We start from the raw sequence: 15,737 nt of genomic DNA on the forward strand, positions 1-15,737 counted from the left end.
ATTCGTAAAGTACATAGGGCAGAAGAAAAGGAGAGGGTGCAGAATATAGTGTTACAGTCATAGCTAGGGTGTAGAGAAAGTTCAACTTAATGCAAGGTAGGTCCATTCAAAAGTCTGATGGCAGCAGCAGGGAAGAAGCTGTTCTTGAGTCAGTTGGTACATGTTTTCAGACACCATCTCCTAAAAGGAGACAATGGCCGGAATTTTATCAGCACGCATGCCTCAATTCCAGGGGTGGGCAAGGCTCACAGAACGGCATTCTCCATTGGCATCAGGCGGGATCGTACGAATCTTGGACAGATGTGCCGGTAGAATTCCACCCTTATCTCTTTATAAGTGGCACGGTAGCACAGTGGGTTAGCACTGCTGCTTCACAGCTCCAGGGACCTGGGTTCAATTCCCAGCTCGGGTCACTGTCTGTGTGGAGTTTGCACATTCTCCTTGTGTCTGCGTGGGTTTCCTCCGGGTGCTCCGGTTTCCTCCCACAGTCCAAAGATGTGCAGGTTAGGTTGATTGGCCATGCTAAAAAAAAATGCCCCTTAGTGTCCTGGGATGTGTAGGTTAGAGGGATTAGTGGGTAAATGTGTAGGGATAGGGCCTGGGTGGGATTGTGGTCGGTGCAGACTCGATGCACTGTAGGGTTCTACGTTCTGTGATCCAAGTGCTGTAGGTACTTAATTAACCAAAGCCTGGGTATCTTCGTAGTATCATTAACAATTCAGGTTGAGGAATCAATTATCTGGCTCTTTGCACTTACCTGGAACCATGATCATGCAGATGGTACACCCCAGGTTGTACCCATTGCACTTTGGTCCTGCTGATCCCATGACATCCCCAGTTGCGGGATACTCAATTTCAAAATTTGCACCATTTCCAATGGATAAATATCTTCTTGATGTCCAGCCATAGACTTTGTATTCTGCGTGAGTCTGACCAGGGCACTGTGCAATTTGGTCATGATTTCTCCTGTCACCTGCAGGTGGCACAGTGGCACAGTGGTTAGCACTGCTGCCTCACAGCGCCAGGGACCCGGGTTCAATTCTCAGCTTGAGTCACCGTCTGTGCAGAATCTGCACGTTCTCCCCATTTCCTCCCACAGTCTGAAAGACGTGCTGGTTAGGTGCATTGGCCATGCTAAATTCTCCCTCGGTGTACCCAAACAGGCCCCGGAGTGTGGCGCTTACGGGGTTTTCACAGTAACTTCATTGCAGTGTTAACATAAGCCTACTTGTGACAATAATAAATAAACTTTGAACTTTATCTTCTCCCTAGGTCAATTACTGAAAGTTCTGTTGGCTTTGCTGATCGCTACTGTGCATCGGTGCGGGGGTGTTAACCATGAAGTCTTCAAAGACTCCTGGTTCTATTTCCTTTTCATCTTTGACCATTCATTGAGTGCATATCTTCATTTCCCATGCCTTGTCGTGTTTGAGATTCCTTCTCCAGTTCAATGCCATTCTTGGTTTAACATCATCTGAAAACTTGACCAACTGGCATTGGTTTCTGAGTCCAGTTTGTAGATAGAGATGGAAAACCGTGGTCCTCCCCATTTCCTAAGTGATTTACTTCCCCACTTAGTACTTATCCCCACTTTGACATCATTCCTCCAGCGAGTGCATGTTATTTTCTATCCTTCAGCCAATTTCATATCCTTGTCCAAGATGTGCCGTCAACAACTTGGAGATTAACGACTAACCTTTCAGAGAAAACTTTGTCAAATGCCTTCCTGATGGTCAGGTGCAATGCATCGTGAGGCTGGCTCTCCGCAGTCTGCTTGAGGGGTTCACTTCATAGAATCATACAGAAAATGGCCATTTGATCCATCACCCTTGTGCTGGTACTTTGAAAGAGCTGTCCAATTAGTCTCAATCCCCTGCCCTTCTCCTCATAGCCCTGCAAATATCTCTTTTTTTAACTACCTTTAATTTTAAGGTTTATTCATTAGTCACAGGTAAGGCTTACATTAACACTGCAATGAAGTTACTGTGAAATTCCTCCAAGTCACCACACTCCAATGCTATTCGGGTCAATGCACCCTAACCAGAGTATCTTTGGATTGTGGGAGGAAACCAGAGCACCTGGAGGAAACCCAAGCAGACACGGGGAGAATGTGCAGACTCCACACAGACAGTGACCCAAGGCCAGAATCGAACCCTGGTACCTGGTGCAGTGAGGCAGTAGTGCTAACCACTGTGTCACCGTGCCACCCGCTACCTATTCCCTATTGAATCTGCTTCCAATGAAAGTATGGAATTTGGTCAGGTAAAAAATGTGAAACCCAGGCATTTGTTAATTGCTATGAATGTACAGATACAAATTTACCTGATAATTGATCCTTGTTATACACACTAGATTATGATGTGACTGAGGGGCATGTAATTATATGTCTGAATCTTATTGTTCCCTTGGGAATTATCCAGGTTAATCTGCTGGAATCTCTCCAGTGGACTCTCCAATGGACCATCATACCGCAAACATTAATTAGAGGAATTTACAGCAGGGACACAGGATTCGAGAAGGCAGCTCACCACCACTTTCTGAAGGGCAATTAGGGATGGGCAATAAATGCTGGTCTAGCCAACAACGCCCGCATCCCATTAAAATAAATAAACAATTCAATCTTGTGATGTGCGTGTCCAATATTTATTGCCATCCCCTGTTGCCCTTCAGAAGCTGAGCATCTTTCTTAAATACAACTGAGTGTCCTGGTTGGCCATTTCAGAGGTCAACCACATTGCTGTGGAGGCCATTTGGCCCATCATATCTGCACTGGATCTCCAAATGAGCAATTACTGTGGTTAGCACTGCTGCCTCACAATGCCAGGGATCCGGGTTTGATTCCCGGCTTGGGTCACCGTCTGTGTAGAGTTTGCATGTTCTCCCCGTGTCTGTGTGGGTTTCCTCTGGATGCTCCGGTTTCCTCCCACCGTCGGAAAGATGTGCTGGTTAGGGTGCATTGGCCATGCTAAATTCTCCCTCAGCGTACCCGAACAAGTGCCAGAGTGTGGCGACTAGGGGATTTTCATAGTAACTTCATTGCAGTGTAAAGGTAAGCCTAACTGTGACACTAATAAATAAACTTTAAGCTTAAAATTTCTTAATTCCCCTCTCTCATTTGTTCCTCTAACCCAGCACTCTATTCCTTTTCAACTTACAAAACCCCAACTGGTTCGCTAGTGTCCTTTAGGGAAGGAAATCTGCCACCCTTACCCGGTCTGGCCTCTGTGACTCCAGAGCCACAGCAATGTGGTTGACTCTCAACTGCCCTCTGAAATGGCTGAACAAGCCACTCAGTTCAGGGGCAATTTGGGATGGGCAATAAATGTTGGCCCAGCCAGCAACACCCACATCCCATGAAGGAATAACGTTACGAAAAGGTTTTGATTTTATTCGCGTGGTAGAGAAAAATGGACTGTTGGTTTTTTGGCTGAGAATGAATTAGAGGAACGATATGGACATGTAACGGTGAGAATAACTCTGAACAGCACTGCACTGAACTGTAATGTGAACCTTACTTTTCTAAAAAGCGTATCTCGTTTCAATTGAAGTATAAATTGAAAAATACTCGAGCTTCGGTTCGTAATTAAATAAAGTACTGGATAGAGAGGGAACGGGGGAGGTGTTGTTGATACAGTAACAGCTGCTATATAATGTTGGCATTGCTTTCACATTGCACAGGGTCCACTGGTGTTTTACTCCAGTCCCTGCAGCAAGCTGAAGCCAAACATACCAACCGTCACACAACTGATCTCCATCCAAAAGAGCAGAGTGAATACATTGAAAAAATACACAGACAGGCAGACAGACTGAGCTAGTGTCCGGGGATACACTCACTTGCCAACCCAAACTTTAACCTGCTCTCCTCCTTGGGAATGGGGCAGGTTTGGGTTGGCACTTGTTTCGTGCCCTCTCCCTGTGGATCTGACATGCATTCAAGAGGCTTGAGCATCCCTCCCCCATCCGTCACCTTCCCAACACTCACTCCTTCCACCCCCGGCGCACAGTGGCAGCAGTGTGTACCGTCTACAAGATGCACTGCAGACACTCACCAAGGCTCCTTCGACAGCCTCTTGCAAACCCACAGCCTTTATCATAGAATCCCTACAGTGCAGGAGGAGGCCAATCAGCCTATCAAGTTTGCACTGACCACAATCCCACCCAGTGCCTATTCCCATAATGCCACATATTTACCCTACTAATTCCTCTGATACTAATGGTCAATTTAGCAAGGCCAGTCAACCTAACCTGCACATCTTTGGGCTGTGGGAGGAGACTGGAGCACGCGGAGGAAACCCCCACATGGGAAATGTGCAAACTTCATGCATACACTGACTCAAGGGCGGAATTGAACACTGGTCCCTGGTGCTGTGAGGCAGCAGTGCTAATCACTGTGCCACTGTGTCACCCTATCTAGAAGGACAAGGGCAGAAGGCTCATGGGAACACCATCAGTTGAAAATTCCTGTCCAAGTCACTCACCATCTTGACTTGGAAGTTGTTAGGTATTGTAAATCAGTGCGTCGCTGTGTGATCGGTTACATAATGTGCTGTGACCTCACCACAGGCATCCACGGGGTCCTGTCTCTCTTCTATCTTAGATTGTCATGAAGCAACTTATCTCAACAAACTCGGACTTGTTGCTTGAATTATCTACAATATAGCCACCTGTTCATTGGTTCTTTGCTGTAAAAGAGGCTAAAGTCATAAGACATCATTAAATATTTCAGACGCTCATTCACTATTGCTGGGTAAAACCCTGGAATTCCCTCCCTAACAGCACTGTGGGTCTACCTACACCTCAGGGACTGCAGCGGTTCAAGAAGGCAGCTCACTTTGTCAAGAGGAATTAGGGAAAGGCAATAAGCGCTGGCCCAGCCAGTGACAGCCACATCCCAAGGATGAATAAATTGAGAAGTAAATCACCCAGTTCTCATCAGAAGCTTAAAAAAAAAGGCATATACACTGTGGGTGCTGGAATCTGAAACAGAAAATGCTGGAAAATCTCAGCAGGTCTGACAGCTTCTGTGGAGAGAGAACGTTTCGAGTCTGGATGACCTTTTGTCAGAGTTGCTTCAGGGTGTTGTTGATGACTCTTTGTCAGAGCAGACCCTTTGGAACTGATGAAGGGTCATCTATTCTTGAAATGTTGGATCGATTCCCTCTCCACAGATGCTGTCAGGCTGTAGCTAGGGTATAGAGTAAAACATAAACATAAGAACATAAGAACTAAGAGCAGGAGTAGGCCATCTGGCTCCTCGAAATTTGGTTTGATTCTGGCCTCAGGTCGTTGTCTGTGCGGAGCCTGCACATTCTCCCCGTGTCTGCTTGGGTTTCCTCCAGGTTTCCTCCCAGAGTCCAAAGTTGTGCGGATTAGATTGATTGGCCGTGCTAAATTGACCTTAGTGTTAGGGGAATTAGCAGGGTAAATCCATGGGGTTATGGGAATAGGACTCGGTGGGATGAATGGCCTCGTTCTGTACTGTGGGACTCTATAATGATACCTTTCTAAATTCAAGAGAAAACAGGTCTATTTTGTATAATGATCCCACTTAGCACTTGAGTATCCACTGAGTGTCGGTCATAGACCAGCCTTGCCATCAGATCCATTCCTTGTATTTAATACTATCTGACTGTTAAAAATATATGGCAGCGCATTTTCCCTTAGGATATTAAAAATCATGGAAAACCAGTGGTGCATTTAACATGATGCACTGCATTGCGGTTGTTCTTTTTCCTGAAACCTTCCACTCCGTTCTCAGGTTTTACTGTGCAGTATCATAACCATTTCAATAAATTTTAGCTCTTTGTTTGACACCGGAGATTCAGTGCTGGAGTAATTCTCCTGCAGTTAGTCAAGGGAAGGAATTTCCTTTGCTTATTCCAGGCTATAAAAATGAGACTTAAGGAACCGCGTGATAGATTACCAAAAGCACTCAATCCATTTTTTTTTTCACCTACTTAAGCTGTTGTTGAGATTTCTGTCTGTTTTGTGCTGTTGCTATGTCTTAGGAATAACTTGTCGTAGAAGGGCAAAACTTATATTTGCAACACCCCTTTCACAGCCTGATTTTCACTGAATCACGGAAGTTCAGATTGCAGAAGAAGGCTGTTGTCTCACTGTAGTTGTGTTGGTTCTTTGAGCAAGAGTTCCACTCCCTTACACTTTTCCCATAACTCTGCCAATTCCAATTTTGGGGGCAGGGGGAGGGGGGGGCATGGTGGCAAAGTGGTTAGCTCTGCTGCCTCACAACACCAGGGCCCCAGATTCAATTCCCAGCTTGGGCCACTGTCTGGGACGTCTGCACGTTCTCCCCGTGTCTGTGTGGGTTTCCTCTGGGTGCTCTGGTTTCCTCCCACGGTCCAAAAGACGTGCTGGTTAGGTGCATTGGCCATGCTAAATTCTCTCTCAGTGTATGCAGATAGGCGCCAGAGTGCCCAACGAGGGGCATACACGCGATGGGTTGTACTTGGGCTGCTCTTGGTTGTTCGAGATTGGCCTAATGCTTCATGTCGTTAGTGTGTGCCTAAACTGGACCAGATACTGGGCAAGACAACAGCTCAGTGACTATCACTGATTGCTGTGCAGACACATGGATTTGGGCCGGTGTCTGTTGGAGTTTGCGCATTCTCCCCGTGCTTTCGTGGGTTTTCTCCGGGTGCTCCGGTTTCCTCCCACACCCAAAGATGTGCTGTTAGGCTGATTGGCAGTAATAAATTGTCCCTAAATCAGTTTCCCTCAATCTGGATGGCCATAAAACATTAGACTAGGGTCGTGGGTGGAGAGGGGGACTGGTGGTGTTGAGATTACTTACGTGGCGAAAAACTGCAGCAGGCGACGGTGCAGAGGGACCTCGGGGTCCTTGTGCATGAGTCGCAAAAACCCAGCCTGCAGGTGCAGCAGGTGGTCAGGAAGGCGAATGGGATGCTGGCCTTCATAGCGAGGGGGATTGAATATAAAAGTAGGGAGGTCTTGCTGCAGCTGTATAGGGCATTGGTGAGGCCGCAGCTGGAGTACTGTGTGCAGTTTTGGGCGCCGCACCTGCGCAAGGATATTTTGGCCTTGGAGGGAGTGCAGAGGAGGTTTACTAGGCTGATACCGGAGTTGAGGGGGTTGAGCTATGAGGAGAGGCTGAATAAACTAGGCTTGTACTCGTTAGAGTTTAGAAGAATGAGGGGAGATCTCATTGAGACGTATAAGATGATGAATGGGATGGATAGGATAGAGGTGGAAAGACTCTTCCCGCTCAAAAAAGACAGTAGGACTAGGGGGCACAGCCTCAAGATAAAGGGGGGGCGGTTTAGAACGGAGTTGAGGAGGAACTTCTTCACTCAAAGGGTGGTGAATCTCTGGAATTCTCTGCCCGTTGAAGTGGTGGAGGCTGCCTCGCTAAATATTTTTAAGAAGCGGGTTGATGGGTTTTTGATAAGAGAGGGGATTAAGGGTTATGGGGAGAGGGCGGGAAAGTGGAACTGAGCCACGACAGATCAGCCATGATCTTATTGAATGGCGGGGCAGGCTCGAAGGGCCAGATGGCCTACTCCTGCTCCTATTTCTTATGTTCTTATGTTCTTATGGCGGCGCGGGCTCGTTGGGCCAAAGGGCCTGTTTCCCGGGCTGTTTTTGTTCTTTTTGGGTTTTTTTAGTGTGGCGGCTAGGGGATTTTCACAGTAATTTCATTGCAGTGTTAATGTAAGCCTACTTGTGCCACCAATAAACAAAAACTTTAAAATTAACCTGCACATCTTTGGATGCTAAGGGGCAATTTAGCATGACCAATCCACCTAACCTACACATCTTTGGACACTAATGGGCAACTTAGCATGGTCAATCCACCTAACTTGCACATCTTTAGACACTAAGGGGCAATTTAGCATGACCAATCCACCTAACCTACACATCTTTGGACACTAATGGGTAACTTAGCATGGTCAATCCACCTAACTTGCACATCTTTGGACGCTAAGGGACAACTTAGCATGGCCAATCCACCTAACCTGCATATCTTTGGAGTGTGGGAGGAAACCAGAGCACGCAGAGAAAACCCATGTGGACACAGGGAGAAGGTACAAGCTTCACACAGTCACCTGAGGCTGGAATTGCAGGCGGGTTCCTGGCACTGTGAGGCAGCAGTGCTGCTGTGCCGCTATGCTGCCCACAATCTCTGCTTTGAAATTTTCAATTGATGCCCCAAGCTCAGTATACTTTTGAGGGAGGGAGTTTGAAATTTCCACCATCACTTGTGAGGAGGAATCCTTCCTGAACAACCTATCTTGAATGTTAAGATACTGCATCTTAATTCTGGACTCCCCCATCTCACAGAGAAAAGATTTCTCTCAATTATGCTTTAATCATCTTAAACCCTTCACTTAGATTATCCTTTAACCTTCTCCAATCGGGCAATTGGCCAACTGGTCAATGTTAAAAGAAAGACTTGAATTGATATAGCATCTTTCACAGCCTTAGGGATTTCCAAATTTCTTTACAGCTAATTAACTATCTTTTGAATTATTGTTACTTTTGGAATGTAGGAAATGCAGCAACCGATTTACGCACAGCAAGATCCCAATGTGATAATGACCAGATTAATCTGCCTTGGTGATGCTGTTTGTGGGATATTGACTGTATACTGTATACTGGGGAGAATGTCCTGTCCCAATGACATGAGATGTCCTTCTAACAGGGTGGACAGGGCCATAGTTTAATATCTCATCTGAAAATTAAGAGCACAACCATTCTTTCACTTGGGACAGCACAGTGGTCAGCACTGCTGCCTCACAGGACCAGGGACCCAGGTTGAATTCCAGCCTTGGGTCACTGTCTGTGTTGGAGTTTGCACATTCTCCCCATGTCTGCATGGGTTTCCCCCGGCTGCTCCAGTTTCCTCCCACACTCCAGATGTGCAGGTTAGGTAGATTGGCCATGCTAAATTGACCCGAGTGTCAGGGGGATTGGCAGGGTAAATGAGGGTTATGGGAATAGGGCCTGGGTAGGATTGTGGTCAGTACAGATTCGATGGGCTGAATGGCCTCCTTCTGCACTGTAGGGATTCTATCAAACCCTGCTTTGTGATCCATGTTGACAGGATTGTTGTCTCTGACTCCGCAGGCTGTGTGTTCACTTCCCACTCTAGGGACTTGAGCAGTAAATCCAGGCTAACATTCCGACTGCAGTACTGAGGGAGTGCAGCACTGTTCAGAGGTGCTGGCCAGCTGAGACATTAAACTGAGATCCAACTAGACATAAACTATCCTGCTGCACCACTTTGAAAGAGAGTTCTCTCTCTGTGTCCAGGACCAGTATTTATTCCGCAACTAAAATGGGCGTAACCTCAGGCTAAAGGGACAATCCTTTAAAACAGAGATGAGGAGGAATTTCTTCAGCCAGAGAGTGGTGAATCTGTGGAACTCTTTGCTGCTGAAGGCTGTGGAGGCCAGGTCATTGAGTGTCTTTAAGACAGAGATAGATAGGTTCTTGATTGATAAGGGGATCAGGGGTTATGGGGAAAAGGCAGGAGAATGGGGATGAGAAAAATATCAGCCATGATTGAATGGTGGAGCAGAGTCAATGGGCCGAGTGGCCTAATTCTGCTCCATGTGTTATGGTCTTATGGTCTAAAATCACATCAGCAGATTCTCTGCTCATGAGTACTTTGGGAGTTTGCTGGATGTAAATCGGCTGGTGTATACTGAAAGGGTGACTACGCTTTTTATAAAGTACTTCTCTGGCTGTGCAATGCCTTGAGGTTGTGAAAGGCGCTACGGAAATGCAAGTTTTGTTTTAGTCGCACGGGAAGTGTCTGACTGGATTGTGCGTTTGGAAAAATAACGGAAGGAATGAATTGTTCAGTGTTGTCGCTCGGAGTGGATAGGAAAGAAGCAGAAAAGGATTGTGAGGCTTCCGGGCAATGTGCCTCTCACCTCATAATAGCTCAGAAATGGAGACTATTCAAGCTCTGAATCCTGGGACTTCCTTCCAGCTAGAAGGACAGCAGAGACATTTGCCGGAATTTTAACAGCACGCCCTTCCTGGAATTGGGACTCGCAGAATGGCATTCTCCATTGGCCTTGGGCTGCAGGCGGGCGAGGTGGTGAGTTTCCGGCAATGGGATTTTTCAGCCAATGTGTCCCGAAGCTGGAAATTCCTGTCCAAGGTGAACAGACCTTTACACAGTCCACCAAACTTTCTGTCCCATCCGCTACAATTCCCATGGCAGGAGGGACAGGAAACTATCATCCATGGGAACACCATTTCGCCTCCAAATCACTCACCATCCTGACTTGGAAAGATGTTGCTGTTACTTCACTGTCACTGGGTCAAAATCCTGGAATTCCCTCCCCAGCAGCACTGTGGGTTCAAGAAGGTGGGTCACCATCCCCTTCTCAAGGGACAATTAGGGATGGGCAATAAATGCTGGCCTAAATAGCGATGCCCACATCTCGTAACTGAATTTAAAAAAAACCTCCCTGGCCTGTTGTCATTCAGTGTAACCAGGGCTGTTCTGTATTATAATACTATCAACTTACCTCACTTCCATAACCCTTGATGCCGTTGCCAAAATAATCTATCGGTCTCAGTTTTTGGATTTTCAGAGCAGGAGCGATTCAGGGAGAGAATTTCAGTTTGCTGAAGACGCAGCTGGCAACGATGAGAATCGGAAGTGAGCAAGAGACTGGAATTGGAGCAGCGCAAAGATCTCAGGAGGGTTGTAAGCTGGCTAGGTGGAGGTTACAGAGATTGGGAGGGCTGAGACCATGGCAGGATTCGTAAGTAAGCATGGGAATTTTATATCAGCCACATTTTCAATGACTCTAGGCTCTGAAATTTCCTCCCTAAACCTCACTACCTGACTCTCTCACTTCCTTTAAGACATTGCTTAACACCTTCCTCTCTCACCAAGTTTGTGGTCACCTGCCCTGATACCTCTTTACGGGTCTGTATCAAACTGGGTCTGATAATCCTCCTGTCGGAATCCTTTGGGATACTTTACTCCTGGTGTTTTGTATAAAAAACAAGTTGTTATATCTTCAGGGAACCTCGCACTCACTTTCACTTTGACCCCCTCATTCTGCCATTCATTCTCCCACTCTCTCACACTGACTCACTCACTCACTCTCACTCTCTCTCACACTCACTCATTCACTCTCCCACTCTCTCACACTGACTCACTCACTCACTCTCACTCTCTCTCACACTCACTCATTCACTCTCCCACTCTCTCACACTGACTCACTCACTCACTCTCACTCTCTCTCACACTCACTCATTCACTCTCTCACTCTCTTTCACACTCACTCATTCACTCTCACTCTCTCTCGCTCTGTGTCATACTCACTCACTCTCTGTCACTTTCTGACACTATCTCACATTCACTGTCTCCCACTCACACACTCTCTCTCACTTGCTCTCACTCTCACACTCACTCTCTCTTACTCACTCCCACTCTCACTCACTCTCTCTCAGTCTCTCTCTCTCACTCTCTCCCACTTTCTCCCACTCTCTCTCACTTTCTCTCACTCGCTCTCTTTCTCACTCTCTCTCACTCTCTCACTCTCTTTCACTCTCTCTCCCATTCTCCCTCTCACTTTCTCTCTCTCACTCTCACTCCCACTCTTTCACTCTTTCTCCCACTCTCTCTCACTTCCTCTCACTCTCTCTCATTTCCTCTCACTCTCTCTCATTTCCTCTCACTCTCTCTCACTTGCTCTTGCTCTCACACTCTCTCTCACTCTGATTCTCACTCTCCCTCTTCGCACTATCACATTCATTCACGCTTTCCAGCCACTTTCTCTCTTTTTCTTTTTCATTCTCTCTCTCTTCCCTGGTTTGCTCGGCAAGAGAAACAGTAGCTGTGTCCAAATCAGTGACAGCAGTTGTTAGGTACGGTTTAGACTTTTTGCTGTCATTTAGCCTCAATCGCTTTTACTGCTAAAAGGAGGCTAAGAGTTGTTTAATCCACAGATCACTGATTTGTGGTCTGTCCTGTTATATTTGGAGGTTTGATCCACTCCATGCTCTGGTGAAGGTTTTCCAGATTGGCTTTGTTAATTCTCGCTATGTTAAACCATGGCCCAGCTGTCAACACCCACTTGTGTGTTAATAGCTCTCGGCAATGCTTTCAATGGCTGTCCGAGCAATGCATTCAAAGCCTATTTTCAGGTTGTAGAGCTTGGTTAGGTTGTGGAAACGGTACAGCACAGCGGTATAGCTGGACAATCTGGCCGATAACCAGGAACTCAAACAATTACCTTTTTAAAAATTCATTCTTGCGATGCCAGCATCGCTGGCTTGGCTAACATTTATTCCCCATTCTGAATTACCCAGAGGGTTGCCTTCTCAAATACTACTGCCTCCGAAACCATTTCAGATTTCGGCACGGTAGCACAGTGGGTTAGCACTGCTGCTTCACAGCTCCAGGGTCCTGGGTTCTATTCCTGGCTTGGGTCACTGTCTGTGTGGAGTTTGCACATTCTCCTCGTGTCTGCGTGGGTTTCGTCCGGGTGCTCCGGTTTCCTCCCACAGTCCAAAGATGTGTGGGTTAGGTTGATTGGCCATGCTAAGAAATTGCCCCTTAGTGTCCAGGGATGCGTAGGTTAGAGGGGTTTGTGGGTACAATATATGGGGGTAGGGGCCTGGGTGGGGTTGTGTTCAGTGTAGACTCGAAGGGCCTCTTTCTGCACTGAAGGGTTCTATGATTCTATCAAATCTCAGGAAGAGCAACCCCAGCTCCTCCAGTCTCTCCACATTAACTGAAGTTCCCCATTCCAGTAAATCTCCTCTGCACCCTCAACAAGGCTGTGATAAAGTGTGCGACCCACAGTATTCCAGGCTGGGGTCTAAACTGTGATTTATTGCACAACTTGCTTAATTTATACATTGCTCCATGCTGCTCTACCCAAATATAAATATAGAAAGAGTCAAAAGTCTAAACCACGTAACGGCTCCCATTCAGCCTTTGAGTTCTATGGATGCAATTATGCAGTGATATAAAAATAAACCAAGAACATTCTAGTGTAATGTAGCAGAAATATCTGCAGCCTTGTTCAGTGTAAAGGCCGAGGTCTGGAAGGTGCTGTCTAAAGAGTGTTGGTGAGTTGTTGCAATGCATCTTGTAGTTGGTGCATGTGATAGTGTAGCTCCTTCAAGGGTGGGGTCCTTGAGGGTCATGTGATGGGGCGGACCCTATGGAGAGGTAGCGTGGGAGTCAAACTGATGGGGTGCAAGGCCCAGGGTCAGGGAGAAACCTCGGTTGGAGCCAGGGAGGAGACGAGAATAGGCGTGTTCTGCTGTCCTGTAGACCATCGCTTGTCCATTTCGAAATATTGTTCGTATTGAGCCCTTCATAATTTGAAGCCACAACAAGGCACCTTCACAGTTATCACAGTGCACACTGCTGCCGTTGTACAGCAATGGTGGAAGGATATGGGAATCAGAAGGTAGAAATTCTGGTTTGGCCATCGGAACACAAATTGTACCCAAAATTGCACGGGTTTTGAGAACAGCCTTTCCTCACATTTCACTCTAATCTACTTGCATTAAATACAATATCTCCATGAAAGACAGCATTTTAAACCATAATTCGATTTGACTTATTATTGTCATGTGTATTAACATACAGCGAAAAGTATTGTTTCTTGCCTGCAATACAGACAAAGCATACCATTCATAGAGTTCAAAGGGAAGAAGGAAAGGAGAAGGTGCACAATATAGTGTTATAGTCATAGCTAGGGCTTAGAGAAAGGTCAGCTTAATATTACAGAATCACAGAATATTACAGTGTGGAAGAGGCCCTTCGGCCCATCGACACATGAAGTGCCCTGACCTGTCCACCTAATCCCACTTGCTTGCACTTGGCCCTGAATGTTATGGCATGCCAAGTACTCACCCAGGTACTTCTTAAAGGATGTGAGGCTTCCTGCCTCCACCACCCTCCCAGGCAGCGCATTCCAGACCCTCACCGTCTCTGAGTAAAAAAAATTTTTCCTCAACTCACCACTAAACCTCCCATCCCGAGGTTTAAGGTAGGTCCATTCAAACGTCTGATGGCAGCAGGGAAGAGACTGTTCTTGAGTTGGCTGGCACGTGACCTCAGACTTTTATATCTTTTTCCTGATGGAAGAAGGTGGAAGAGAGAATGTCTGTGGTCTGCTGGCTGCTATTCTGAGGCAGCGGGAAGTGTAGACAGAGTCAATGGATGGGAGCCTGGTTTGCGTGATGGACTGGGTTTTGTTCACAACCCTTTGTAGTTCCTTGCAGTCTTTGTTTGCGAAATAACTCTTGGTGTATTTAAGAGTAGTAACTTGATGCAGTTTGATTAATGCGGACGTCACAAGAATAAATATTTTTAATCAGTGTGACTGGGCCACCCCTGAGAAGGAAAATGATTGAAATCACCAGGAAAGACTTTAAGAATATACAGAAACACTTGCGGGTATGTTGAGGAACAGAATTTCGGTTAACGTTTTGAAAAAAAAAACCCTTCACAATGTTTTAAAAGGTGCTGGTTAGTGTCCTTGCTCCCAAAAGAAGCAAATTAATTTGGAAAATGTTCCCAAGAGGCCTGCCAATGGGCGCAGTTAGAAGACAGTTGCCATGGCGATTAATTTGATCCAAAATAAAATTCTGCCCTCCTGCTTTGCCCAATTTCAGGCAAATTATGTTGAGAAATTGGCAGCATTGAGCGGAAACTTTCACTGCAGATTTTCGAATGTTGCTCCGGCATTTTTCTTTGTTTGCCTCTTGTTATTCCCATGCTGCATTGCTCCCTGGTGGGGTTCTGGGGGGGGGGGGGCAGGTGGGGTGGGTAGTGGGGGATAGGAGGGGCTTGTGGAAGAAAAGGGGAGCTTTCTCCTGCCAATGCCTTCTTGAAGGTTCCAGCGAAATGTACAGGCGGATCGCTGATCTGGAGTTTGATAATGGTTTGCGCCCTCCATGTTTTACAGGCCGCTATGTCTACATTGAAGGCTCTCCTCACCACAGTGGAAAAGTGGGTGTCCTGACCAGCCCGGCGCTCCAGGCTCTGGGGGAGAGCTGCGTGAGGCTGGTCTATCAGATCATCGGCACCGATGCTGGGAGATTGAACATGTACTTCCGGCCAGAAGGAAACAGCTTCGATTTTCTGCTCTGGTCAGCCAGCCAATCATCTGACAGCTGGAAGATTGCTAGCATAGGTGTCAGTAACATCACGGACCAATCCAAGGTACTTCCTAATGTGTAAGCAAGTCGCTCCCTCTCCTAATCACTTCAATCATTTCGGGGAAAGAATCTAGAAAAACGTTGAAACAAGAACTTGTTCCGGATTTTACCTTCGGGCCCTTGATTTCCTCACCCATGTCTTTGTTACTTTCCAGGCCTGACTCTCCTACAGGCCCAGCTATTCACCCTGTGCCCTCTGTAAACTTGTCCTGCTGACTGCAAGTGGTCTCCCCATCCAGCTACACCTCAATTTTAAAATTCCTTGTTTTCCAATCCCCCTGTTGTCTTAGCCCCACCTTATTTCTGTAATGTCCTTCAGCTCACACCCTCTGAGATCGTAGAATCTCTACAGTGCAGAAGCAGGCCATTCAGCCCATCGAGTCTGCACCAACCCTCTGACAATGCATCCTATCCTGGCCCTATCTCCGTAGCCCCACGTATTTCCCCTGCTAATCCCCCTAACCTATTCATCTTTGGACACTAAGGGGCAATTTCGCATGGCCAATCCACTAACTTACACACCTTTGGACACTAAGGGGAAATTT

General features: G+C 46.7%; 1 protein-coding gene across 1 annotated transcript in view; it reads left to right on the forward strand.

Moving 5' to 3' along the window:
- The window catches only part of mamdc2a (MAM domain containing 2a), a 91,598-nt gene that overhangs the window by 8,337 nt on the left and 67,524 nt on the right, over positions 1 to 15,737 (forward strand). The window contains exon 3 of the mRNA XM_080189597.1: positions 14,940 to 15,196. Within this exon, the coding sequence (XP_080045723.1) occupies positions 14,940 to 15,196 (257 nt within the window). The remainder of the gene's footprint in view (positions 1 to 14,939; positions 15,197 to 15,737) is intronic.

This window comes from Carcharhinus amblyrhynchos, chromosome 5 (assembly GCF_965287045.1).
Source record: "Carcharhinus amblyrhynchos chromosome 5, sCarAmb.v2.hapA, whole genome shotgun sequence".
Taxonomy (NCBI): domain Eukaryota; kingdom Metazoa; phylum Chordata; class Chondrichthyes; order Carcharhiniformes; family Carcharhinidae; genus Carcharhinus; species Carcharhinus amblyrhynchos.